This window comes from Hippocampus comes, unplaced genomic scaffold, assembly GCF_001891065.2.
Source record: "Hippocampus comes isolate QL1 unplaced genomic scaffold, H_comes_QL1_v1.1 scaffold47, whole genome shotgun sequence".
Lineage (NCBI taxonomy): Eukaryota > Metazoa > Chordata > Actinopteri > Syngnathiformes > Syngnathidae > Hippocampus > Hippocampus comes.
In genome coordinates, this window is record NW_017806029.1 from 850,498 (window position 1) to 878,054 (window position 27,557).

The window sequence follows — 27,557 nt, forward strand, 5'->3', positions numbered from 1 at the left end:
CCGGAGGGGGTGAGGTGGGGGTGGGCAATAGCTCCGTCTCTCCTGAATCAGCATCAACATAGAGCCACGGCGACCAGAAGCGAGTGTTAATCTTGTCGGAATCACCACACGACAAAGATTTCTAGATCGATCATGACAATCCTCCGGTAGCTTTTCATTCACCAGCGACTAAATTGCTTGTACCTGTCCTCGGGATCAAATCACCAGGGAGAGGACCTCTACCTCCTGAAAATCTCAGGCAACATGGGCAACCAGGAAGCCAAACAAAAAAAATCTGCAGCGGCATCCAGTAATGGTGGCCACCCTTCATTTGAAGAGGGATGGAGCGAGGGAGGAGGGGATGTGACAAGGCGGGGTGGAAAGAAACATCACGGTAAGAATGAAAGTAAAGGGACAAGCAACGCTAGAGGAGGAGGAGGAGGAGGAGGAGACGGGGTAGGAGGAAGAACACATGGCACTGGTCCAGCCAAGAAGAAAAACAAATGCGAGTCCAAGTCCTCTGTTTTTTCGATTCGGAAGAGGAAGGCTCATCACAAAGGTAAAGATGCATGCTCGAGTGAAGACGTGCTCGCGTTGCAACGCGACGAGCGAGCTAACTCGAAAACGCCTGATCTGTCCGCAGATGAGCTCGGGCAATCGGACGCTGAACCGGGCTTCCTGGAAACCAAAAAGAAACAACAAGGTGGAAGCGAATGCGAAGCGCGGGCGGGGATTGCAGCAGAAACGGGAGCGGCGAAAACTGCCTCGCCCACAGAGGATGGAGGACCCAAAGGAGGGAGTTCTGGGTCTGACACGGACATTTACAGCTTCCACTCGGCGGCCGATCATGATGATTTGCTCGCAGACATCCAGCTGGCTATCAGGCTCCAACAGCAATGTGAGGGGCTTGATACGGCGGGTGGGTCCCAGGTACAAGGTGAAAGCAGTGTTAACTGTGGAGCAGAGGCAAAGAGACTGCAAAGTAACGGAGTTGGGAAATTACCCCCCATCGAAACACTCGACCTGACGCCGGAATTAGAGCTCGGCTCAGATGCGCTGTCTTTCCTGGAAGTCGGAACCTTGTTGGTTACGGACCAGCAGACTGAGAAACCAGAAGAATTACCGGTCCACTTCTTGTCCCCTATAGAGAAATCCGAGGGGAGGGAAAATGGAGAGAAGGAAATGGACGGGATTCAAGAGCTCAATGGGAAGGAGGAGAAGGCGAGAAAGTCCCCCGCGAGTGGTCCTGAAGTTACAAAAGACCAGCACGTCTGGACGCAGCAGTTCCCGCCCACAGCCATCGCTCTGGACAAGGGGGCTACAGTCAAAGCAGTTACTACGGCAACTGGAAGCAACTTCCCCAATTTCACATTGGACGGTACACAAGCGCGGGAGCAGGAAGCGGGAGGCGAAAACCAGATTGAGGAGCTGCAGGAGCCTGGCGCGAATGAAGCTCTGAGTCCAGCGCTTGAAGACGGCCACAGAAAAAGCAGCGTTGCCATGGTAGCACTTATTTCAGGGAACGTGTGTGAAGAAGTTGCGAGCGCTGAGTCACTTGAAGACTGCTTGAGTATTGGATCAGAAAGTAACCACATCGCTCCTCCTGCTGCTGCTGCCAATACTTCCCCCTCCAGGAGGAGCAGTGTTTGCTTTACACCATCCCAAGGAAGCCCCACATTAGCCAAACACATCCACAGGTCCAACCAGGCCATTTCCCCCTCAAACCCCGCGGTGAAACCGTACCCTCCTGTTTTACCTTCGTACATCAAGACCACCACCAGACAACTCAGCTCGCCAGGACATTCCCCGGCTCTGTCTCCTTCCCTTAGCCCCATGTCGCCAAGAAGAGCTCATCAACATTTCCAAAGGTAACTACGGTTAAGTTTGGATGGGTGTTCTTTTAACAGGATGATTTGCGGTCATGATTGTCAAAACGAATGTTGATATGAGCAAAAATGTTAATGAGACATACATTTTTTTTCACAATTTAAAATAATAATATAATATTAAAATAATCATATATTATAATAATATATACATATAATATAGTAATATGCATAATATATAATAATATATACATGATAATAATAATATTGTTTTCATAGTTTGAAGCGGTGTTGCCAACAAAGCAAAAATATTTGGGACTTTTTTGACCCCTGAACAGCGAAAAAAAATTTTTTTTTTAAATAGTGAATGGGAACTGTTAGCTGAGTTAGCTGCTAACTAACAAAAAGCATTGAAACTGTAACCTCTCGAACAAAGGTGAAAATAATGAGGTGCCGCTGTTGTGGGAAAGTACAGCGGTACCCATTTCCAGTTCAGGTCCTAGTGAGACAATGGATGGATGAATGTGGGGGGACTTAAGTATGACCAAGGCAAAAGATGCACCTAAATTTGGGGGGAAAAAAAACCCACTATTGATTCACAATTCAAGTATTGCACAAATACACGTCACATCATCAGAACTATCCCATAATCAGTCCTAAAATCACATTGAGAATCTGTAGGATTGACCCGAAAACCGAAATGACTTCCGGAATACTTCTCGCAAGAAGGAGGGATGTAATTAAAGCATATTATATTTTCCTAGCTTTCTTATGATGGCAGTAACTATCAATCAAACACATTGGAAGTTTTTGCTCTCAGGATGATGGCTGGCGATCAGCAAGTCACGAAACAGGACTCCCGAAGCAATGCTGGTCCCCTGAGTCGCTCAGCTGACTGGACAGAAGAGCTCGAGAGGAAAATGAGGTGCAAGCTCAACAATGGCGAGTCTGGAGATTTAGAAGCCTACAGGTACAGAGGTGGGGGAAGCCAACCCCTTTGTGCAACAAGGAGATCTTCATGTGGACAAATTGCTGCATGCAGCTTCCAAGATGTCTTTACAGGTGATTGCTTAGGCAACGTTCCGCGCAAATATTTTTTATTTCTGTTCAGGATAAGCAGTGTTGAAAATGGATGAGTGGATAGATTTCATCATTAGGATTTATTTATAACATGATAAGCTGTCCACTGTCGTAACCGCTGATGAGTGGATAGATTTCATCATTAGAATTTATTTATAACGTGATAAGCTGTCCCTGAAAGGGTTAATGTAGCATTGTGGCGCAACTGGAGAGGATGCAAACACCACATTGCAAAGTACAAGCCAACGTTGAAAGCTTGTTGTGGAGCTGATGTACTCACCACATGGGACCAATCCATTCTGCCGACATCATATTCTGTGTATCGTTACATAATTTTAATGAAATCAGTGTCTTTTTCTATCCACGTCAATGTTTCAATTCAATTCAAATTCAATTATTTGTCCTTGAAGGAAAATTGAAGGCCTCCGGATTAGCATTCAACAAAACAAGCAGGACACCAACAAACAAAGTGCTGCAGTTAAAATAATCCAGCCACTGATTAATCTGATTGTAGGCAGCCAGGCTTTGTCAAAGTCAACTTTAACAGTGATTTATGTATGTATTGCAACATTTTACTGTTCAGTTTTTTTTTTTTCAGTGTTCAAACATGCAGTGGGTCACATTGATCAAGGGTTAAAGATATGACTGAATGGAAAGTGTCCCTAACGCAATTTAAACTTAATAAAACGTGTTCCAAATTAAAGGTTCAACAGGGGCTCATCATTTGAAAAGTATTATGTATTAACAGTCAAATTATTTCTAATTAACTGACTTTCTCAACGTCCAGGTCGAACTCTCCTGGAGAAACTATTCCATCAACAGCAACAGGAGGAGCCGGAGGAAGCTGAGAGGCTCTGCTCCAGAATATTAGCAATGGGTCTTCTTCTGCCTTTCACAGACTGCTTCAGACAGCGACTAGGAGCCAACCCTGCACATATCAACTCTATCGGATCACCCAAATTCCATGTATGTTGCTGCAAAAGTGGATTTTTTTGTCGAAAAACTGCATTTGCATAGTCGTACTTCGATGTAATCACATGACACAATAACTTTAGGATGTAGCCCGCCTACCGGCTGAAGACAGCTTGGTCCGGCTCCAGCACACCCGCTACCCTGATGAGAATAAGCGATTCAGAAGATGAATAAATTGAATAATATGTTTCCACAGCACGACCAGCTGTATACGTGGGCAGCTGTTAACCAGCCAACCATTTCTCTTGATCCTCTTGAGGGGAAGCAACCAGGTTATCTGAAAGACTCCAGGCCTAATGGAGACAATACTGGAGTCAAAGCCGCAGATCCGGGTAAGGACGGACACCTCTGTGCACGATATGTATTGTCCGATGGTAAAACATTTTTATTTGGCTGTGGTTTGATTGGCAACTCCATTGATAATATTAACCCTTTCACGCACCAATAATGATAACCTGTAACCTGATAACATGATAAGTTGTCCACTGTAGTAACCGCTGTATATAGCGATTTTTTTTTTTGTGTGAATTTCAAATTTTATTGTGATTGGCGCCTGTGCTGGATTGTGACATTCTCAACTGGTTGTTTCTCCATCTCATCAGAATATCATACAGGCATCTTGGGTTTGCGACAGCAACCAAATGAGAGCCAAAATTGTCAGGTAAGTCACATAAGCTCTCAGTTTGGTAGTCTTCAGTTCGATTCTAGCTCAATGTGCTGTTCACAATTTCATGGTACTAGCTGGCGACCAGTCCAGGGTGTAAGTACAAGTTTTGTCACATGGGATAAACAGTTACAGGTAGAACATGTAACTCCTGACAGAAGAGCTCCTCATTTGTATGGCATTTTTTTTTTGTTTATAATTTCACCCCACCTTTCCCCTTTTTTCAGGAGGAGGTTTTGCTGAAAACAGTGAAACTGAAGGAAAAACACGTCAATGTCATCCAACAACTGGAGCAAACCATTGAAGATCTCAGGAGTAAAATTGCTGAGCTGGAGCGGCAGCCCCCTCTGCTGGACATAGACATCAAAACAGCCAAGGACTGTGTTGGAATGGAAGGCCTTTTGAGGGAAGTGTCTGATGCTCACTTTCAGACTGAAGCAGATCACTTTCTGTGCTCCTTGGAAGCCAAATCGGTGCAAACATCGCCGATGGATGACAGCTTTAAGTTTAAAGTGCCTTACAGTGAGCCAAGTGGAGTCAATAATTCCCTGCAAATCCCATTTAGCCAATGTTCATGTCAGCAGCAACCCCTGCCCACGCTTCCGGGTGGGCCGTCTCTTCCTTTGCCCGTACAGATAGCAGTTCCTGTGGCGCCACCTGCTCCACCCTTGCCAGTAGGTTCAATACCACAACCACCACCACCACCTCCACCACCTCCTCCTCCTCTCCCAGGTGGACATGCCCCGCCACCTCCTCCTCCTCTTCCTGGTGGTCCAGTTCCACCCCAACCTCCTCCTGTCCCTGGCGGTGCTGCTCCACTGCCCCCTCCGCCACCTCTCCCCGGTGGACCTGCTCCACCACCACCACCACCTCCTCCTCCTCTCCCTGGTCAATCAGCTCCACCCCCACCTCCTCCTCTCCCCGGTGGACCAGCTCCACCCCCACCTCCTCCTCCACCTCTCCCTGGCGGTCTTGCTCCACCCCCACCTCCTCCACTCCCCGGTGGGCCCAGTGCCAATCCTCCCCATTATTGTGGGCCTCCCCGACCTCCTCCTCCACCCGGTACGATCTGCATTCCTCCAGCTCCGTCGGGAGTTCTGGGCTCCTTGCCTCCTCCTCTGCCTTTGGGGCTATACACGCTGGGCCTTACCCAGGAGAAGAAACCCAGGAAAGCAGTGGTGGAGCCTCCCAGACCCATGAAGCCATTGTATTGGACCAGAATCCAGTTGCACACTAAAAAGTAAATGGGTATTGTTACTGTAGTCTACATACAAATGGCTGAAAATAACATGTGTAGCGTTACCTCACACAGTCTATTCTGTAATGTTAATTAATTTTCCAAATTGTTCTAGTTTCACATATTTTCATCGAAACAATTCAAACGAATGAATTCTTTCCAGCTCGAACAATCATCAACGCTTTACTAACGAAGCAGCATTTTTCTTTCGTAATCTTCCTGTTTGGCAACTGGTCACCCTCTAATATTTTTAGTGTACCAGAGAAGCAAATGTTGCAGGATAATTAACACTTCTTTTAAAGTCAGCAGTTAATAACTATGTGACATAATCAAATTAACATAAAACGAGCAACGCTTGTTTCATACAGTGAATACGTACAGAAGAGCACCTCTTAGGCTTTGTTGTTATTTTGTAGGATCTGTACTGTTCAAAATGAACTTTTCAGTTTGGAAGATGAACCCCTTTCAGACATTAGACTTTGGAGGTTGCACCGGCTTTATAATTTGGTTGTGCTTTCAAATAGAAACAGTATATTCTTCTCTTTTCTTATTAGGGAAATATCGTCGGCATCGGTGTGGGAGACGATAGAGGAGCCTGATGTGGACTTTAAGGAGTTTGTAGAGTTGTTTTCCAAAACAGCCGTCAAGGAGAAAAAGCAGCCACTCTCCGACACAATCACCAAGTCTAAAGCCAAACAGGTATACATTTAAATTTCCTCTCCAGGGGTCTTGACTGAATAGTTTCATGACACCAGGGCATCTCAGCCACAACCACAGACTTCGCTAGTAGTTGTAACTCGCTACGAATGTGACAATGAGTTATGCAACTATGGTGACAAAAAAATGGAGCCGATGCCAAGCGTTGACTTAAGCCAGACATGTCATGTCACATTTTTGTCATGGGCCCCATTTTAGTTACCGTTTCCTTGTAGGTCTGTTATGACTGTGTTAGAGGAATCTATGAGCAAAATTGTATCATGTTTAAAGTTTCATTTAATTTGGGCACGTCTAAACGTTTGGGTGCGTATCCAGCACCTCCAAATGCCTGTGCACAAAGGCGCCGGCCACCTGTCCGGAGGGCTGTTGAAGTCCACAATTAGCACGTCAATGCAGGTGGGCGATCAGAGGACAGAGGGCTAGACTCGGTCACAAAGGGGGAATGAATAATTCGGGAACAGCGGTTGAACAACAAAAGACGATTCGAGAACACCCGTCGCGCCCAAGCGACATTTGTCGTCCGCAAAGACTGCAACATGTTGATTCAATGTAGACCAGACAGAAAGGCGCCAACGTACCAGTGGTTCAAAGCTTAAACCCAGGTAACCAATCACTACCGAGGGGCCGGACCGGGGGTGCGGTATGCAAATATCGGGGGCAGTGTTTTTCTTGTATTTTGCATATGTTACAATAAAAGTTCGAACTCGCGGAGGGGGGGCTCTAAGTGTGATCACGGAGTAACTAAACTGTCGTTCGCTCTCAGAGATCCACTCCTGTCGATATTGAAGACAATTTTCCCTGTGCGCCGAGTCATTTCTTTAACTTTGTCCGAGAAAAACTCTGACAGACTGAAACCATCGAAAGAAGTTAAGTATAACAGTTTATTCTGAGAGGTTTGGTAACCAAAAAAAAAAATGCTGACGATGTCTCTTTCATTTATGGCATATGAACATTTTTGGTAGTGATTTTATTAAGCATCGTGGAAGTTGACATCTTTGATTTGCTTTCATGGACCACATAAAATGATGTGGCGGGACAGATCTGGCCCCCGGGCCTTGAGTTTGACACATAAGCCATGCACTTCCGTGATCCATAGAAATACGAGGGTTGGCGCTCATTTTGCAGTTCTAAATGCCAAGACTGCAAGGTGTTGTTTGTCATCGACACCTTGTCCAGCCGATGGCACACAGCTAGCATTCTGCTAGCATAGACTGTGGACACCATTCCAGGTTGAGAGTTGAGACTTTGTGTTCCACGTTTGAAGGAGTTACTCTTGTCGCTGGTTATGTATCAAAAATAGACGTTCAAATAAAGCCATTAATAGTTGTTGATATTTGAGCAGACATGTTTTTTAGTTGTCAAGAAATGCATCATGTTTCCATTAATGTCATCCAACATATTCTGAGTTTCAGAATACCCCAAAACAATCCACAAAATGTAATGTCAATGACGAAAGCCAATAAACTCATGTCGACTGCTTCTCTTAGGTTGTCAAGCTCCTAAGCAACAAACGCTCTCAGGCTGTCGGAATCCTGATGTCCTCGCTACACCTTGATATGAAAGACATCCAACATGGTGAGTTTGTTTGGATTTCGGGTTAACTTTCACTCATGTTTCAACACTATTTTTTTTACATTTTCTGCAGCCGTCTTGAACTTGGACAACACGATCGTTGACCTGGAGACCATTCAGGCCCTTTATGAAAATGTAAGTTACATATACAAAGTACACAAATCAAGTTTTCTGTCCCTCCGTCCGACCGACCGGCCGGCCGACCGATCGACCGACCGACTAACTGGCCGACCGACTGTCTGTCCAACCGACCGTCAATCCGACCGACCGTCCGTCTATTGTACCTTCCTATCTCTTGCTGGGTTATCTACTCCTATATTCCAGCTTTATCTTACAGACCAATGCCATTGAGTCAAGGGTGTGGCCCCGACTCTCACCCACATTCAGTTGGGAGAGGTTCCTGTTCATCTGAGGCTTTCAAGGCCTTGTAGCATTGCCCTCGGTTTTCCTTAGATTCACTCAGAAGGATGACATTGTCCCAGGGCAAGATTGCCCCATATTTTGAAGTGCTTGCAGAGTAGCCTACCAGGAAAAGAGAGATGGTTCTCCCGCTGTTAGCAATGCGAAATCATCATGTCAGTCGCTCTCCTGATTGGATGCGTCTTCTGAGCTCGCTATGCTGCCGTCCATGAGTTGAACATTCTTCAACTCAAGGGCGCATCAATGGCCACCTTGCGCATGGCGGTGTGCCGTGAAACGGTATTCTGTCCTTGCGCTTTTGCAGCGCATATACAATGATGGGTTTGTCGACGGGGCGCCGCACATTGCTAAGTGCCGTGTGAAATTGTTTTCATAAGGACAGATGAATGGGTGGATTTGTGGATAAAATGATATGTTTGGCCAAATAGTCACTCAGATACCCGGATGTGTATTCCGCAGAGGGCGCTGCCAGAGGAACTGGACAAGATTGAAAAACACATTAAATCCACTAAAGACAAGGAGAATGCGAAACCTCTGGACAAACCTGAACAGTGAGTTGGTGCTATGGTCCTGACACTTCAGTATTAAAATTTAACATTTCTCTAGGGTTTTTTTATTCTTTTTGGTTGTTGTGCCAGGTTTCTCTACCAGCTCTCCCAGATCCCCAGCTTTTCTGGTCGAGTCTTTTGTATCCTCTTCCAGTCTAGCTTTTCTGAGTGCATGTCCTCTTTGATGAAGAAACTGGATACGCTGCTGAGTGTATGCAAGGTGAATTAATCTCCCTCCTTCCAACAACACAATTGAATCATAGCGTCACTATTTAGGTGATATAAAAACTGGGACGTGTGGGAAATTGTACCTGCCCTACAACTAACTAAATGTCTTGTGAAGTCATGTGTCTGTCAGCAAGGTGTTCAGAATTTTACCGAGTTGCAATGTAAATATCTTTTTTTTTTTTTAAATCATTTATTTATTTATTTACATAATATCGGCCACACACAGAGTTCCGTCTCTGCCCGTGACTTGACAGCGAGTATTAGCGTCTGATAAGCGGGACATGATAACGCATATTGTCACAAAGTATAATGGCGATGAAGTGCTGCCTTCACCAGTGAAAATACAACAAATGCAATCAATTTCTCCATCTTGTGTATGTTTATGGTTGGGGGAATAGTTTCTCATCTATGAAGTCTGACATGACCATCTTCCTGGAATAACACAATAATGGTCAACTGTTGTATCAAATATGAATGACGAGAACACCACCCCTCCCTTTATGTGTTGAAAATGATATCATTTCTTGCATAGGTATTACAAGACAGTGAAAAGGTGAAGCAGATTCTTGGTCTGGTGCTGGCTTTTGGCAACTTTATGAATGGAGGAAATCGCACAAGAGGCCAAGCTGATGGCTTCAGTCTTGACATCCTTCCCAAACTCAAAGATGTCAAGAGCAGTGTGAGTAAACAAAAATACATATACAGAGACTGACGGTGTTATGAGTAATCCGATATGTTTTAATGAGAAGCCATAGCCATCAGAATTCACAGAATACCTGTAACTGCCTGTTTTGTTTTTCTTCTCCACATACAGGACAGCATGAAAAGTCTTCTGTGTTACATAGTTGCATACTATCTAAGGAATTTTGATGAGGTGAGATTTTACACTTCATATGACATTTTATTAACAGTTCTGTGATTTCTCAAAATTATTGTTGCCAGTATTACATAGATCAGAATCTCTTTGCCTTCACTTTGATCAAAATCCGCCCAAATCGTGTTACACCACCTGTGCCACAACTTAGACCTGCTCCAAGGTGGTCTAAGATATAGTCTAATTTGAGTCACCATTTTGCCATTTGCGATGGGGGGTGGGGGGGGGTGTAAAAGAAAACGCCCCCAGTCCGCTGGAACCTTTAGTAGGGCGCAGTGTCATCTGCCAAATTTTCAAACACGATAAACTAGACTTGCTGCGAGAGAAACTCAAATTGTGGCAGTTTTGAAGACAAGCTCACAAACGCTCTCTACTAAAATAGGGCCTTAAAATGTTTTTCATCGACTTTTGAGTTCATTCTACTGCTGCCATCATGTGTTACATCAAATGATGATTAATGAGCATGTCCGGGAAGAAAATCTATGCATGACCTGTTCATGACATTAGCTCCACGGAATTGCTCAAATTCGTTTGTATGTCTGGGAAGATGAGCAGATAAAGTTTTCTTCACAACAGAACTATGGTAAGCTTCGTTGCTGAGTAAAATAAAGCTCAGAAAAAAAAACGTGGCCTTAAAAACTATTTTAGACCATATGAGACCGAGTTGAAATTGTCATCCATCTTGGAAAATATTTGTGCCTGGAAAGATAAAAAAATGACAGGAAGCACTGGAGAATGTTTGCTTATCATGATTTCCTTGAAGCAAGGATACAGCTGATCAGGTAAAACTTCTCATAAAAAGGACTTTTGTGTATAAAAGCAATGTTCTCTCTCTAGTAGCTGTCTGTAATTTAAAATGAGAATTTAATGTTTCACCTGAATTTTTCTTTTTTTAAATATGATCTCATTTTATTGGCAGAGCAAACAGTTATGTGCTTTGTGGGTTCATTTCCACGTGTCCCTGCAGGATGCTGGAAAAGACACTTGTGTTTATCCTCTCCCTGAGCCTCATGAGTTGTTCCAGACTTCCCAGATGAAATTCGAAGACTTTCAGAAAGACCTGACTCGACTCAGAAAAGACCTTCGATGTAAACTTGTATTTCACAGTTAAGCTTTACAACGTGGTCTACTTTATAAAGGTCTTCCAATTTCATCATGCAAATATTTTTTTTCCACCCCCCAGCATGTACCTCAGAGGTGGAACGAGTGTGCAAAGCTTCCATTGAAGATAACCTACAGCCTTTCAAGGACAAGATGGATGATTTTATTTTAGAAGGTATTAAGAACAGACTGTGTTTTAAGCGTTGCGTTTTTACCTTTGATGATATTTCAAAGCTGACGCCAATTATTTTCATAAACTACAGTCCCCAGAATGCTTGGTTGGATGGATAATAACAAAAGCCATCATAATCATAATCATGAACTCAATAATGTCAAAATAAATGCCCTCACATGAATGACCACACTTGACACACGGCCCCACGAGGCAAGTGACCACATGATGGCGGCGCGGGCACCCGCAGCGGCTCCTCTCTCTCCTGTGGTTGAGAGGAATAAAATGTAATCTGTGCTGTATGTTGCACATGTAGCACATTTGACAATGAAGTTGACTTGACTTGATGTCACGTGAAGCTGCATGAAATGAGAATGTAAAGAATAATGTGTTACAGTATATCGTATTTTATAATTCACAATAAGTCTTATGCATTGTTCTTCCGTAGCGAAACATGAGCTTGAAGCATTGGAAACTCATCTCAGCAGCACACACAAACTGTAAGTATTGACAAGCCCATATCGGATTGCCATTTATAATAGTGTTGAACTAGTAACGTGAGAGTTTGCATATATCATTCAGTGCATGGTCAGTATTGCGCGTAAATTAAATCATACTGACATTGGAATACAGTTTCGCAAACACAGATGCCTTCATTCCCGAGAGTGTGATGTAACTTTACAATACAATACAACACATCTTTATTCATAGAGCGCTTTCACAACAGCTGCATCGGTAACAAAGTGCTTCACAGAACAGTCAACATAAAATAACAAAAACAATATAACATAACACATAACATAAGACCCAGACAGTCATGTAATTTTAACCACTTTTCCTGCATACACATTGTTATTTGAAACAGTTCTAGATGAAAGAGGAGAGAATCAAAGTGTCCTTTCACCAGTGGATCAGAGATGTCATGCTCAATATGTGCACAAGAAGCTGTAGCGTCCATTAACGAAAAAGAGATTGGCTCTCATTTCCTGTCCCATGTAAATCCGCTTCATTTCCAAGCGGTGACTCTCAGTTCCAAATACGCATTCCGCGCTCCGCACCGACGCTCCTCTCTCCTCATCCTCAGCTTCAGCAGCCAACCAGACTGTTCAACAGCGGCAACATCTCCGCTGAACAAAACAGGGCTGTGGAAAATGCTGCTCATGACAGGCACAAAAAACATAAGCGCCCCGGGACTGTCCAGCAGGGACAGTCAAATAGTGTTCTGTTTTTTTTTTTTCTTCTTCTTACCAGTTACGTTCAATCATCAAAATAAAAATTCCGTGTTTTTTTGTGAATGATTTTTAAAATAATTTTTATTTGAAGTGGGTCAGTTTGACACCACAGAGAAACCAGCAGCAGCTCTGTAATGAATACAGTACACCAAACATTATTATGAACTACAGTATTTAATTTTAATATTTGAGTAAATCAATTACATAATAAAAGAAGAGAAGAATAAAAAAAAAAAGCCAGCAGTCATTCTATCGCTTTTTTTCAGTTTGACCCTCACCATAACTGGAGGTTGAATGATGATCAAACCTGGGAACGCGAGATCAACATTTTCCAGTTAACTATTTCTCGTAATTAAAATCCTGTTGTTTTGACAGGTTCCTAGAGCTCACAGTATTCTACTCGGTGAAGGCAAAGGCAGGGGAGAAGGAGGTTTCGCCAAACACTATTTTCTCGATCTGGTATGAGTTTTCCTCTGACTTTAAGGACCTGTGGAAGAAGGAAAACAAATCGATTCTGAAGGAGAGGTAAATATGCTGCACTCGTTGGATACCTGAAAATCCAAAATTGTTGTAAAAATGGAAAAATATCACGGAGATTCTACAGTTTAGAGATATCTATATATTCTTTTACATCAATCAATATATCACACAACTTTCAGGCTCAGAGTGGCAGAGGAATGTTTCCGACAAGCTAAGGAGCGAGCTTCCTACAGTGTCAAACCCAAACATGCTACAGGGATTGTAAGTAGACCCTTTTTTTAAACCCGTATTTCATTTATTCAAGCACCTGTTTATTTATCTAATATGTGATTATTATTTTTTAAACAATGGAATAACATTTGCGAGCGGTTTTAACCCTTTCAGGAACAGTGGTTACAACAGTGGACAGCTTATCACGTTATAGGGTGCATGAAAGACACACAGGGGGACGGCAATATTTCATGTTTGGTCCGAACCAAGCGTAAGGGTGGCCGCAATTTCCAGATCGTCGAGTTTTCATGAGACCACGTAAACTCCATCGAGATCCATTTGAAAAATATTTCACACTGTGAAATGAACTGAAGTAGCCGATCCGGAAGTTCTACTGCTCATCGCCAGTCACCTGTGCAAGGCTCGTCTACAGGCTACTTTGAATGAGCGTGTGTTTTTGCATTCACTTAAATCAAATACTGTACAAACATTATAACCCTTTAATTCACCCTGTAACCTGATAACATGATCAGCCGTCCACTGTAGGAACCGCGGCGGCCCGGTAGTCCAGTGGTGAGCGCGTCGACCTCACAGTGCAGAGGTACCGGGTTCAATTCCAGCTCCGGCCTCCCTGTGTGGAGTTTGCATGTTCTCCCAGGGCCTGCGTGGGTTTTCTCCGGGTACTCCGGTTGCCTTCCACATTCCAAAAGCATGCATGGCAGGCTGATTGAACACTCTAAATTGTCCCTAGGTGTGAGTGTGAGCGCGAATGGTTGTTCGTTTCGATGTGCCCTGCGATTGACTGGCAACCGGTTCAGGGTGTCCCCCGCTTACTGCCCAAAGACAGCAGGGATAGGCTCCAGCACGCCCCGCGACCCTTGTGAGGCTAAAGCGGTTCGGAAAATGAATGAATGAATGTAGTCACCACTGTCCCTGAAAGGGTTAATCAGAACATCGTGCTTCTGACTGATTGTTTTGAAGCTGGGGCAAAGCAAGTGAGGATTGAACAGGTTGCCAAGCAATGCAATGCGCGTGCGGCGCACACATAATCAATTTCCCCCAAAATCGATCACTCACAGCCCTTTATTGTGTTGACTGTGGTTGTTTGTGATCTAAGCCTCCATCAGCATGTGGAAATGCTCTTCATAATAAAAGTCAGCTAGTGCGCTGATCCTTTTTTTTTTTTTTTTAATTAAATAATATGATATCATGTTGATGTTCTACCGTCGTCGTAATGTGGTAGGGACACATATCCAGCTTTTGGGCAATGGTGAGCAGATGTGGCCCAAAGTCGTCCCCGGGTTCGTTCTCTCCCATCAGCCAAGAATCAGTGAGGACTTTTACCAGCAGCAGCTGTGAAATTACTCAAAAACTGCAATGAGATGAGACACCTGACCGATGTACAGCCTCTGGAAAAAGATGCTCGAGTCTCTGGAAGAATTCACGCAGGACGGGGAACACCCTCATTTCAGGGTCGCTCCACCTTGAGTGTGCATTATCTGAAGCGACATATGTGACACTTGTTGAGAGAATCTGTGCAGCCAAGTATCTGACTCAAGCACATGCCCTTTAGTTGTGTAGTTTCAAATTTGATGGGTGGGCAGACACTCCAGACCACATGTGTCAAAGTCAAGGCCCGGGGGCCAGATTTGGCCCGCCACGTCATTTTATGTGGCCCACGAAAGCAATTCAAGCATGTCAATTTCCATGATGCTTGCTAAAGTCTGAACCAAAATTTCGAATTGTCTTATATAATGTAATAATTTTAATGTTTGAGCAATCCATTATTCTTGACTTCTGGTGTCAAAACTAGTTATCCATCTATTTGTTGTTCGCTGTGTATGTAATATGTGGAGGGGGTTAAACATTTATATGGTTTTACAAAATCCACAGTCATAACGGTCCTCCAAGAGAAACCGTAATTGTGGCCCGCGACAAGAATGAGTTTGACACCACTGCTCCAGTACATTAAAAGTACATTTTCCATAATATACGCCTACATGAATTCAAAGATAATTTGCAATGTGTTGTAGCCTTGATTTTGAGACTTCCATCTCCAACTCCAGATCACTAAATTGGACGTCTGCGCATTGTGCTTATTCCACAGAAAGCCAAGCTTGGCATGAAGATCTGACTCGCCAGACGTATTCTTTTGTTTTGACTTTTGCAAGACGACGTCAAGGATCTCACTCTGTTCCCGGGATCGTTTTCTAGGACGGCCACTTTCACTGATTAACTTGCTGAAATGATCGACAAGGATCACACCATATTCACGATTTTAAGGGCCATGTGAGAACCGGGGAACTGCCAAGAATTTTGGAAGACAAGAAAAGAGAGAGTGACTTTCTAACTCTAACTGTAGAATTGTGTGTTGCTGGGAAGCACCACCGTTCAAAGTGACAATATGTTGTCTATTGCAGTAAAAAAAAACAAAAAAAACATTCAACATCAGTGATAAAGAGTTTAATGTTGAAACAATACTTGATAAGCAACACAACATTTTATTGGATATGCTGAATTTTATTTTCTGACAAGAATCCACTGTGCAGGGGTTTATCGCTGATGACCTAAGTCACTTGACTATACGCCAGTCTGTAACATGGGCATACTGTATGTTTGTTTGTTTGTTTGTTTGTTTGTTGGGTTTTTTTGTTTTGTTTTAACAGTCAATGCTCTTGACATTTTTGGACCATCATCAATTTAATTGTGTTCTAAATGATTATGCATATATTAAAGTGAAATAAACATGGTCTGAGTTTTGAGAAATTTATGAATATCACCACTGCTTGGCAGAAATTCCCACTGTCCAAATTTGGTTCATTTCATATGTTTTCACATATCTACGCGATTGGTCTGTCTCAACGTTAGTCAGTTAATTATTCATTTTTACAAATTTGTGACCAATCCAAAAGGCAAGGGAATAATTAATCTGAGCACACCAAACTAAATGACAATAGTCCAATTAACACAACAAAACAAAAGCAAGAGTAAATGACTAAACAAAGGCAATACTTACAAAACGCTGAACTAATGGAACGACTATGACGGGAGCCAGAGGTCTAGAAAACAAACACTCGAGAAAGAGCAGCAACAAGGTCAAAATAATCCGACAAACCGCAGGCAGTTTGTTTGTCCCGAAAAGCATGGCTAACGATAATTAACAGCAGGTGTGCACACTGAAGGAAAGGCCCTCGTCTGCCACCTGCTGGAGACACACAAGAACAGGATCATGACATGTCAAAAGCTTTCTCGAAATCAAGGGCATAAATGAATCTCACATGAGCTATCCATGTGTCAAGTCAAGTACTTCATTCAAAATAGTATCCAAAATGTTGCTTGTCAGAATACTGTAAAAATGCCTGTCCAAAATATTAGAGCATAACACCTTTTGGAGACAACCTCATAAAACCTTAGCCAGTATCATATTGTCAATATTTAAAAGACTGATTAGACTGTAATTGCTCAGAAGCCTCATCTCACCTTTCTGATAAATCAATGTGACAATACCTTCATTAAAATAAAAAGGAACTAGTTCCGTAATCTCCATGTAATTAAACAATTCAGGCAAAATAGATGACAAATGACCAGAAAAAAAAAAAAAAAACCTTTATAGAACTCTGTTATGAATCCATCCCTACCTGGGCTGTTGTTGTTGTCGAGATCTTGGATCACTTTTTCGATTTCCAACAAAGATATCGAAGCGTCACACACTTCTACATCATCTTTACTCAGAACTCTATCCAGGGTAGCAATAATCTTAAACAAAGACAAATATGCTTTACTCCGTTTTCCCCCCTTAACTCTTTTAGGGGCAGCGGTTACTCCAGTGGACAGCTTATCTTGTTATCAGTTGACAGGGTGCATGAAAGGGGTTAAGCCCAAAGGAAAAAAAAAACTGCCAAACGCTCACCCTCCACAGCATACTGAGCTGCATGGTCACTCATCCCAGACCATTCGTACAGGGGCTCATCCAAACTCCACACAAGGGAAGCAGCCACTAAACACGAGTCAGTATGTGACTGTTAAGTACAACCAATCCCAAATGCTGTCATGTTGTACATCAAGAAAGAATGGGGAAAAAAATGCCACCTACAAAGTTTCAACAATTGGCGTCCTCAGTTCCCAAATCTTTATTGAATGTTGTTTAAAGAAAAGGTGATGTAACACTGTGGGAAATATGACCCTATCCCATCTTTTTTTGGAATGCGTTCCAGCCATACAATTCAAAGTAAATGCTTATTTGCTAAAAAACAAAAACAAAACAATAGCCTGCATCAGTTTGAACATTATCTCATATTTGTAGTGTTTTCAATAAAACATAGGTTGAACATGATTTGCAAATCATTGTATTCTGTTTTTAATGTTCAACACAATGTTCCACCTTCGTTAGAATTGGGTTTGTATAATGAGGTACAGCATATTGATTTTGCTCGCAGGGGTAACAGCCTAAACTGTGACACACAGACTTCTTTCTCCTCAGCCACCATTTCCAGATATTCCAGGTCATACCAAAACATTCAGGTTGAGGTACAGGCATGTTGGTAAATTCAATACTAATTCTTAATTTGTGTGGGGGTTTTCCAAATGTTATTTTTGCAATCACTTAATTATCTCGACAATTAGTGATGCAAAAAAGCCTAAAAGACAGGACAGTATGAGGTAATCCAGAATCGCTATAGCACTGCATAAATCTCAAGCATGGATGATGACGTAGTTAAAAATGGCCGCCATGTCTCAATGACGTAGGGTTCGTGCTGGTCGAAGTGTAATGGAGTCCAACTATAGACTGTAACAGCAGTGGAAGGAGAAGCAATGGAACCCAACCCCAAAGATTACAGGCAAAGATGAATTGAGGATTTTTTTACTTCGCCAAAGACAACAAAAAAATAAGACTGACAATTGTGAATCTGCCATGGCGAAATCAAAGGGAAATGGCGTACATCCGCCATTGCTTCTCCTTCCACCGTAAACACTGCACAAACGAGCTCGACCATGACGTAGTCCACATGCCATGTTAACGCCGATACACTATGTTTAATGACTTGTCGAGGTTATTTGATCGACTTTCGCGAGAAAGTTTTAAGAGCAGTTTTCGCCACTAAAAACATGGGTGTGAGCACTAGTTTGGTTTTCGACAAGACATATCCATCCGCTCCTACTTGAGCGTCAAGAGCATCAACGAAAGCACCCGGATGGACTGTCATGGCCGCCGTCGCTGTGGTTCCAAACAGAGCTGAAAAGGACGGCAAATATTGCCGCTGTGTGTTTTTTCCCGGCGTCGCCGTATTTTATTATGTTCCGTGTCGACGGGACCGAGCCTGAAGTTCCATCAAGTTAATAGTAAGAACATTTTGATTTGCCGTAACTTTGTATAGCTTCGCGTGGGTGGTGGCTTTATTTACATGCCAACTAACCAATCAATAAACTCCAGGCTTAATGTATTTTCGATGGCCAGAATTTTAGACAAATATCCCAGCCATTCTAGCAGTGGTGTCATGTAATGTTCTCTTCCGTGTGCAGCTCTTAATTCTACTGATGCAGACCCCCCTGCCCCCCACCTCTTTTAAACTTGTTCGACAGTCACTCAGCAAAGTCAACAGATTTATATCATATTATCGTTTAAAGGCTGTCATAGTTTGCCCTTTTAATGTGTGTTTATGTGTGTTTGTGTTGAGAATATGCGTGTGTACTTAGCCAAACCATTGTTTCTTCATGTTGAGGAACAGTCAAGTTTTTCCTCTCGTGTCCTATAATGTATGACAAATGATTGAGGGAGTCAACCTTCTTGGGTTACCCATATCAAGAATATCGGTGTCAAAATGATCATGGGTATCACTGTAGTCAACTACAAAAAAATCTAAATGTGAAAGAAAATACAGATGTGTGACACCAAAGCAATATAGAATAAGCAACACTGCATTTTTGCACATTAGAAATTGTAATAAGCAGCAACCAAAAATGAATGTCCATCCACGCATGCATGCTAGAATAATGTGAATTTTGGTGTATTTAGTTTTCTCTGCTCCCAATCACTTAATGGGCTTTAAAAAATGCCTGTGTTCCACCCGGTTCGGTTTTTGTTCAGTAAAGTTTCCAAGCAGAATAACATGTCACGACTTGGGCTGAGCGTGTGTGTTTGTGTGTATACATCAGTAAATATTTTAAGAATTTTGTGAATTATTAGTGAAATTACAATGTCCTCATTTAGTGAGGTAAGTACACATTGTCACAGCCATGAATGCAGTTCTACTAGTAATTGAATTTATTTGAGAGAGAGAGGAGAGAAAACTTCCACGGTAATGTTGTTGACAGAATTTTGAAAATATGGAAATTCAGATTAAATATGGAAATTCAGATTCATTGTTTTGGAAGTGAATCTCTGTGGGTTGGCAGCTCTGGTCTTAGTTTGCTACACTTGCCTTGTATGAACGACGACTCAATGGTAATGTAACCATATTAACCTACGTGGTATCACGTCGTCCGCAGAGAAGCATTTCCAGCACGGTGCGAGCCGGGAGTGTTGATTTCAACAAAATTGCACATGACACTGTATGCCAGTTTTCTGGGGTTTTTTTTTTCAAACAAAACTGCGATTGAGTATTTGTCTGCAATTAGTTTTTTCCCCCAGGACCTTTTCAAAGAAAAACAAGCAATTACTACTTAAAAAAAAAAATTACTTAAAAAAACTTTTTCATATTGACATTGTTTATTGTAATCAATATTTTACAATAAACAATGTCAATATGAAAAAGTTTTTCTCTACTACATTGATAGGTTTAAATAATTTGGCACGTAGTCTTGCAAACATTCATCATCGCAAAATAATTCTGCCACAAAAGTTTGACATATACATATTCTCTACTTTAAACAGGGTCCCGATACATCTGAGATTTCCAAAATTCCGTACTTTTTCCAGGTCATAATTTCCAGACTTCTCGGACAAATCGGACGAGTCTCTGTCGGTCTTTGTTGACTGGACAACGACATAAAATGTTTCCAAAATTCCATACTTTTTCCAGGTCATTATATCCAGACTTGTCGGACAAATCGGACGAGTCTCTGTCAGGTACGCTGTCGGTCTTTGTTGACTGGACAACGACATAAAATTGTCACGGGGTAGTACAGTATTCAAAACAGTTTGTCAGTGTTTGTGCCAGGAAGTTACATGATCAGCTGATAATGCACACTGATGTCATTGTCCCGGAATCACCAAGACCGTCGCATCATACTGCGGGCGCTCACACAAGCATTGGGGTTGCACTCCCAACATAAAACCTTATTGTTACAAACCCCCACCTGAGACGTCATAGTGAAAAAAAAAATTGACAAATGTTTGGCATCCAAGGCGAAGGTACCACTGTATCGACATTGCAGTTTTCAGAATTTTCAAAGAAAGTCCCCAAATCCAGATCATTTTGAGGTCAGTCATGAATAGCACTGTAAAAGTCCATTTCTGTTTTCTTGCAGGTACTCGGGCTGTACCAACTCCTTGTCTTCAGAAATTCTCACAGTGCTGTTTGTCACCCCCTGCTCACCTAAGGTTGTGTAAGTATGTGTGCGTGTGCGTGTGTGTGTGTGTGTGTGTGTGATATTGTGTTTGCCAAGATGGCTGGTCCGTTTCTCCGCAATCGTATCGATAATGAGGTTAATTCTAAACCTATTGAGCTTAATTTAAATTAAATTCCATCAAAAGGATTTGTAAATTTTACGGAATAATTCAGCCCAGGAAATGTTATTATTATTATTTTTTTACTATTGATATAAATCAAAATGAAAAACACATTTAAACTATGAGACAATTATATGTAAATTACAAATAATGCCATTTTTTAAAAATGAGTAACTTATTTTAGTGCAGCGAATGCACCGTGTTGCTTGCGTAGCGTGTAGCGACCGTGATTCTGCCGGTCCCTGTGATAGCTTAGTTGTTGACTTGCCGATGCCAGCTGTCTACAGGCGGAAGGCGTTGCACACATCGACAAACAACCGTTTGGGTGTATCAGGTCAGACCGATGTCTTACCACACCATCGAAACCAATTCACCACCAGGTGGTGACCACTGGACGGGCTCCGCCTCTCTCGAACAAGGCGTTCGTTATGGACAATCTGTGACGTGCACCGAATAAGTATGCCCACATCTGCTTGGGGTGAATTGAATTTCAGGAAAGTTTTATCTCAACATCGTTTGGTCCACGAGGTGAAACTCAAGGCCCTAGTAAAGATCAAAAGGTCAGGTGATCTAAATTTAGCCCAATACTAAAACAACACTTTTCTTTTGAAAATTGGCCAAGTAATTTCTGAGATATTGGCGTGCACAGGTTGGCTTCCAGGCTGAAATTTGAAACATTCTACGGTTTTATCTCCCTGATGCGGCGTCCGTAAACATTTAGATTTGGTGTCGGGTGATCATCATGAACAAATAAACCAATCTTTGTACAATTCTGAGATGGTCGGGTTAATGCCATCGGGTGAATTGAGCTGCAATTGACCCTGAATCCATTTTTGATTGATAACCAATGCTGCCAATCAGCTTGCAGATATGACCGATCATTTTCAGGAAATACTGTACCTGTGTTTGATAACGGCTTCACTTTATAACCTCAACATACGCATGGCTAAATTATTTAAAAAATATAAAAGTTGACAAATATGGCGCTGGTGTAGAAAATGAACACATACGTTCCCAAACAACGAACGCATTTCAAAATATATATAGACCAACCTGACGATGGGCCATCGTGCTTGCACCCACAGAATGCGATGAAAATTGTGATGACTCGGCCCTACCTCAGTGACAAATGCCCTTTGTACCTGAAATAATTGACGTGTTGTTTTTTTTCTCATAGATTCACAGCTATGGATGAAGACTATAAAATACCTCCCCATTCTGCCATGAATTACAGTGTGTCATGTGCAGAGGATGTAAAAGACTCTCCGCCTTTCAAAGAAAGAGCACGCCGTAGTCACGGCAACCAAGGCGCATCACCTGTTAAGCAACATGGCTCCACCACGAAGAGAGCCAGTTTTAAAATTCAACAAGGGGCCGTTTTCTCTGGAAACATCCTGAGCTTTGGCTGCTCTGTGTGTAAGGACGATTCGACGTACAGTCCCAATGATCTCCTGAAACATTTCCGAGGGGCCCACAAAGGGATTTTGCCCACCTACCCTTGTGATTTGTGTGGCTTTTTCACAAATGAATTTACAGCTCTTCAACGTCACCGGATCGAGCACAAAAATACTTTGGTCACCTGCGAGCTCTGCCGCGATGGGATTCAATATTCCCTGCTTTTGCTGACGAGACACTACATCATGTGTCACAGTCGTAATGGAAAGTTTCACTGCGACTGGTGCGAGTTTACGACGGTGGACGCCGGGACGTTTGTCCAACACATTCATCATCATAACGAGAGTCCCTGGAAATGTTCCAGATGTCGCCACGTCAGTTTGAACGAAGCGGATCATCAAAAGCATCTCAAGGCGCACGCCATTGTGTTGCCTTTCATTTGTCAAATCTGCAAATACTGCGCAACCACCAGCAGTCAGCTGAAAAAACACACGGTCGCCGCTCACAAGAGCGACAAGCCTCCGTGCGACCAACAAGTCCATCCAAACGTACGGAAGACGTTGGAAAATGGAGCGGCTCCAAGAAATTCCTCTCCGGCGGTCCAAAATCTAGTGACAAATGTTTCCGAGCTGCACGAAAGACAAAAGTTACCCAAAGTATTTGGTATATCAGGGATCTTACCAAACCAAAATGGAAGAATGAAATCGGAGATGTGTTCGGAGGAAGTCCAGCAAACTCTTGACGGGACCCCGTCCAAAAAGGACCACGCGAATCGGAACTCTTTGACCGCGGAACAATCCTCACCGGTGATGTTGCTGCACAACGACAGTTGTGGCTCGCCAACTAATCCTAATGCACTGAAAGTTCTCATGGTCAAAAATAAAATCTCTCTGCCCCCAAACTGTACGACCAAAGTCATGGGATTTAAGATGGTGGACGGGAAAAAACATCTCGTTCTCAAAGTCATACCGGTAGCACAGCAAAACGTGTGCCCCAGTGACAGTTCATCAGGAGAAGATTTGGACTCTCCGGGTACCAGGTCTTCATTTTTTAAAAGTGACGTCCCTGTCGAAAACGGGGACTCAACTCCTAGCAAGAGCTCCGTATCACATTCCTTTGCCGCTCCGCCGGGAAGTGGATCTTGCATCCAAGCGGAGGATATCGTGGCAGTGAAAATCAAGATTGAAGAGGAAGAAACATCGGTTTGCAGTCTCGAGTCTCCTCATCGTAGTGACGATTTTGTGGTGGGAGGTAGTCATTCTGTAAACGGGTTTTCAACTTCGGAGGCGGACCCGCTGACAAATTCTCTCGATCCGATGGGCAGGCAAAATTCCCCAAGTCAGACTGCCTGCTCGGAAATGAATCACTTTGCTAGCAAGTCCGACGCGGAAAAATGTGAAAGCGTTTCAAAAATCGGAACTCAAGTGTCTTATTTTGCGACTGACACGTTAACTGATAATCCCTTAAATGTTTCTCTGGAGGCAACCTGCAAAAATACGGTTGACAATTGTGGAGCAGTAGATGAGATGATTAGTTTCACCAGAAAAGGAAACAATTTGGACGAGCCTCAAGAGACTCCTTTTCGTAACTCGATTGAAAATGCTTACCGATTTTCCCCAAGCCCTTCAGAAAGTCCAGAGAGCCCAAGCATTGAAATTCGACCCTTGAACGATTACCGTCATTGTCATAAACATTTGCCAAATTTGGATCCCGCGGCAGAGACGACCTCATCTGCTTCATTCGGAGAAAACGCCACGACCGCACAAAATTCTTTAAACCACAAAGTCTTCGCTTTTCACAATTATTCCAAGGAAGCCTTTTCTATGTCGCCTCGAACATGTAAACAAAGTGATGGAATACCCGAATTTTCAGCAGGCGCAGAAACGAATAGCATCCCGTCTCATTTTCGTCTCACATTAGCCGAGTCTTCAGAACCTTTCGAGGACAGTGACTGTACTGATACGGATGATGAAAACCCAGAGTCAGTGCTGAAAGATTTTAATATTATCAAAATCGAGGAGGACCTCATTCCCATATGGAAAAGTCCATCGGAGAAAAAAAGTACATCATCAGATTTGGGGAGTTTTGTAGAACAGCACTCAGATGAAATCATTACACAGCAACTCCAAAAGGAAAGAACCGAATCTTTTTATTCAAACGTTGAATATTTGAAAGCAACAAAGATGACCGCACATCATCTTCAAGTGCAAGATGAAACGCGGCAGTTAGTCTTGAAGACTAATGAGAAAACGTCTGCCATGTCGACGCAGGCTAAACCCGCGCCGAGTTTTAAGCTAATTACCAATTGCGCAAATCCTCAAATCAATGTCTCGTACATGAAGTCCGGGTTTGAAACCTCTAGCGATCCTACTGGCGAAACCGTTCCTCTAAAAGATAAAAATATCGGAAAATCCGAGGCAGCGACTGATGATAAAATCTCAAATGTTTTTTCTTCTCTTCCAAGTGGTTTTGGTGCCTCGCCACACCATTTCCTTATCAATAGCCCAAACCTAAACGGTCCCGTCCTCCTTTCTAGCGCATCGGGTAATAATTCTCCAGACAAAGTCGCTAAAACCCAGCCCAAGTGCTACTTGTTGCCCAGGTCAATTCCATTTGTTCAAACGCCGAGCAGCGCCGGCCTCAAGCTAGCAAGCGCAAAACTCCCACTAAACGCCAGGCCTGTTCTGGCCGTGCCGGTGAGCTCCGCTGACAAACAGAGCACTTTGCAGACCGGTCGTCAAACGTTTTTGCTGCGCTACATTTCACCAACCAAATCGAGTGTGCTTCTCAATAATCTCGTCATCAAACCCGCCGCGCAGTCCTTGGACGGCAGGGAAAAAAGAGGAAACAAAGTCGTATTTAAAATTGTCAGCCCTACGACGGGTCTGCTTAAAAACGGCGCGCCCTCCTCGAGTTGTCAACCGTTACTTTTGGCCACCTCACCTCCAACTCAGTGTTTTCTGATGTCGTCAAGCAAAACAAATGCGCACCCGTCCAACAACCTGAAGATCACGACCAGGCGGAATCCAGCACAAAGCGCCGTCGGAGACGCAACACCTCATTTGAAACCAAAGATCAAACTCAGCGAAGCAGATAAGCCTCGACTCGCCCCGAGGCCGATCCGACCTCCGAGTCGAAGAAAACTACGCAGGAAAGTATTGTTTGACGAGCTTCCGACCGTGACGCACAAACCCAGAAGGCTCGCAAACAAAGTACAGACTGAAAAAGACACGACTGTGTTTTGGAGTCCCACAGCGAAAAAAGTTGAAAGAACTTTGAGACTGGCCCCACACAATTGTCTCCAGCAAATTAAATGCCCCCGTCGATACCAACCCGTCGTGGTGCTCAATCATCCAGATGCTGATATTCCCGAAGTGGCCAATATCATGAAGGTCATCAATCGGCACAGAGGCGCCGTCGCCAAGGTGTCACTGTCGCAGAAAACGGTGGAAGCGCTCGCTGAGCTCGGCACGCTAAGAGGCGGGCTCTTGACTGAAGGCGTACTGCTGCAAAGCAACGAACCGAGCCCGCGAGCTGTTCACAGTTCCGTCCGAGAGCGGTTCCTTCTCAAACTGAAGCTTCGGAAAAAGACCAAAAAAAAGTACGAAGTCGTGGAACCGCTATCGGGCAGTCGACCCAAGACTGTGGTGTTTGACTGCTGGTTCTGTGGTCGGGTTTTTCACAGCCAAGAACATTGGGTCGGCCACGGCCAGCGACATCTCATGGAGGCAACTCGAGACTGGAATAAGCTTTTGTAAAAGTTTTCCGTTACCTTTTTGTGTGTGGGTAAACAGTCCTATGAGAGGAAATCAAAGGGTAAACAGCTGTACATTTATTTTTTTTAAATCACCTTTCACTCCGTTTCATTTTCCTCTTTGTGAATACATTTTTTTATTTTGTAATGGATATTTTATTGGTGCTTTTTCTGGAAAATTAAATTGAGCTCGCATGAGTTTAAGTCATGCACAGGTCTATGAAATGTGAATGTTGTACACTGTAATTCATGAAGATGTGGTAAAAGAAGCACTGACTTACAAAAAGTGCGTCACCTAATTTCTCAGGTCTGCTCTGCTCTGAGATGACATGCCAAAGACTAATGGGATTTGAATTACGCTTTGCAGGGTGTGCAAATTCTTTTTTTACTTTCTCAAATGGGCCATTAGAGCACGGGTGTCAAAGTCAAGGCCCGGGGGCCAGATGTGGCCCGCCACATCGTTTTAAGTGGCCCCGTGAAAGCAAATCAAAAGATGACAACTTCCATGATACTTGCTAAAATGTGTACCAAAATTTCAAGTTTTCATATGTAATAAATCAGTGATATATCATGAGCATTTTTTTGTTACCAAACCCCTCATTACAGTTACTTAAACAATAGTTGAATAGAACGTTATTCTGGACTTCTTTATATAGTTTCAGTCATCACGGCCCTCCAAGGGAAACAGTAATTATAATGTGGCCCGTGAGTTTGACACCCCTGCATTAGAGTAACCTTTAAATGTAAAATGACGTAAAAAGTCCCCCTTTCTGTCTTCGCTGCTCAGTGAGCAGAGGTCAGTAACGTGAAGTCAAAGTTTTGTGAAATATTCTTTTACCGCTTTCTAAAATGAAGATGAATTTCCAAAGGTGAAAATTCATCTTTTACAGCCCTAATATATAGCTACACACACAAACATTTATAAAGTGGTTGACAAAAGTATTCAAACAAAAAATATATATATATTTTTTCAAATAATGAACAATTGGGACACAATTCTGAAGTAAAAACGGAATGTACACCATAGATTTTTTTTTTAAAGAAATAAAGAACTGAGAAGTGCGGCGTGCAAAATTATTTGATCAATTTTGGTCTCATCTGACAAGTGCACCTTCTTCCAAAATGTTTTGTTGACTCCCAGGTGGTGTCGTGCCAAACTTCTCCCAGGACTTTGTATGGATGTCTTTGAGAAATCGGTAAGTTTGCAGCCGTCTGATAGTCGCCATTTCAATATCATTGATCAAACAGTGCTCCGCGTGATGTTGGAAGCTTTTTTCATATGCCAATCCTGCTTTAACCCTTTCATGCACCAATAATGATAACCTGTCACCTGATAACATGACAGGCTGTCCTCCGTAGTGTTCCGTTTCAGTTTTTATTTCTGGAAAAAAAAATTAATGAATTTTCACTGAACTATTGTGTCTCAC

At 42.9% G+C, this 27,557-nt stretch overlaps 2 protein-coding genes across 4 annotated transcripts; both read left to right on the top strand.

The window, feature by feature from the left end:
* The first annotated feature begins 6 nt into the window (after nt 1-6).
* Nucleotides 7-15,632, top strand: fmn2b (formin 2b). The gene is made up of 20 exons (XM_019892655.1): nt 7-538; nt 623-1,847; nt 2,626-2,867; nt 3,673-3,851; nt 4,054-4,189; nt 4,460-4,518; nt 4,749-5,761; nt 6,313-6,457; nt 7,963-8,050; nt 8,121-8,182; nt 8,927-9,018; nt 9,106-9,235; nt 9,776-9,922; nt 10,058-10,117; nt 11,085-11,205; nt 11,301-11,393; nt 11,839-11,890; nt 12,998-13,147; nt 13,282-13,363; nt 15,420-15,632. Exons 1-20 carry the CDS (start codon nt 244-246, stop codon nt 15,444-15,446), a joined length of 4,398 nt encoding a protein of 1,465 aa, XP_019748214.1. The 5' UTR covers nt 7-243; the 3' UTR covers nt 15,447-15,632.
* A 2,650-nt stretch (nt 15,633-18,282) lies between these two features.
* LOC109529314 (zinc finger protein 518A) lies at nt 18,283-26,416 on the top strand. 3 transcript variants are annotated; one of them, XM_019892641.1, is made up of 3 exons: nt 18,283-18,652; nt 20,780-20,857; nt 22,159-26,416. In XM_019892641.1, the coding sequence occupies exon 3, from the start codon at nt 22,169-22,171 to the stop codon at nt 26,132-26,134; it is 3,966 nt and encodes a 1,321-aa protein (XP_019748200.1). In that variant the 5' UTR covers nt 18,283-18,652; nt 20,780-20,857; nt 22,159-22,168; the 3' UTR covers nt 26,135-26,416. The 3 variants fall into 3 exon arrangements, with proteins under 3 accessions (XP_019748200.1, XP_019748199.1, XP_019748201.1); XM_019892640.1 differs by having other exon boundaries at nt 20,780-20,852; XM_019892642.1 differs by lacking the exon at nt 20,780-20,857.
* Nucleotides 26,417-27,557: the final 1,141 nt, after the last annotated feature.

What these genes read in the sequence shown, in the direction of transcription:
- LOC109529314 (XM_019892641.1), top strand. Translation starts at nt 22,169, where the DNA reads ATGGATGAAGACTATAAAATACCTCCCCATTCTGCCATGAATTACAGT.
- fmn2b (XM_019892655.1), top strand. Translation starts at nt 244, where the DNA reads ATGGGCAACCAGGAAGCCAAACAAAAAAAATCTGCAGCGGCATCCAGT. An exon ending in ATCCAGTTGCACACTAAAAA is followed by an intron (nt 5,762 to 6,312) that starts GTAAATGGGTAT and finishes TTTTCTTATTAG; the next exon opens with GGAAATATCGTCGGCATCGG. An exon ending in TTCAGGCCCTTTATGAAAAT is followed by an intron (nt 8,183 to 8,926) that starts GTAAGTTACATA and finishes TGTATTCCGCAG; the next exon opens with AGGGCGCTGCCAGAGGAACT.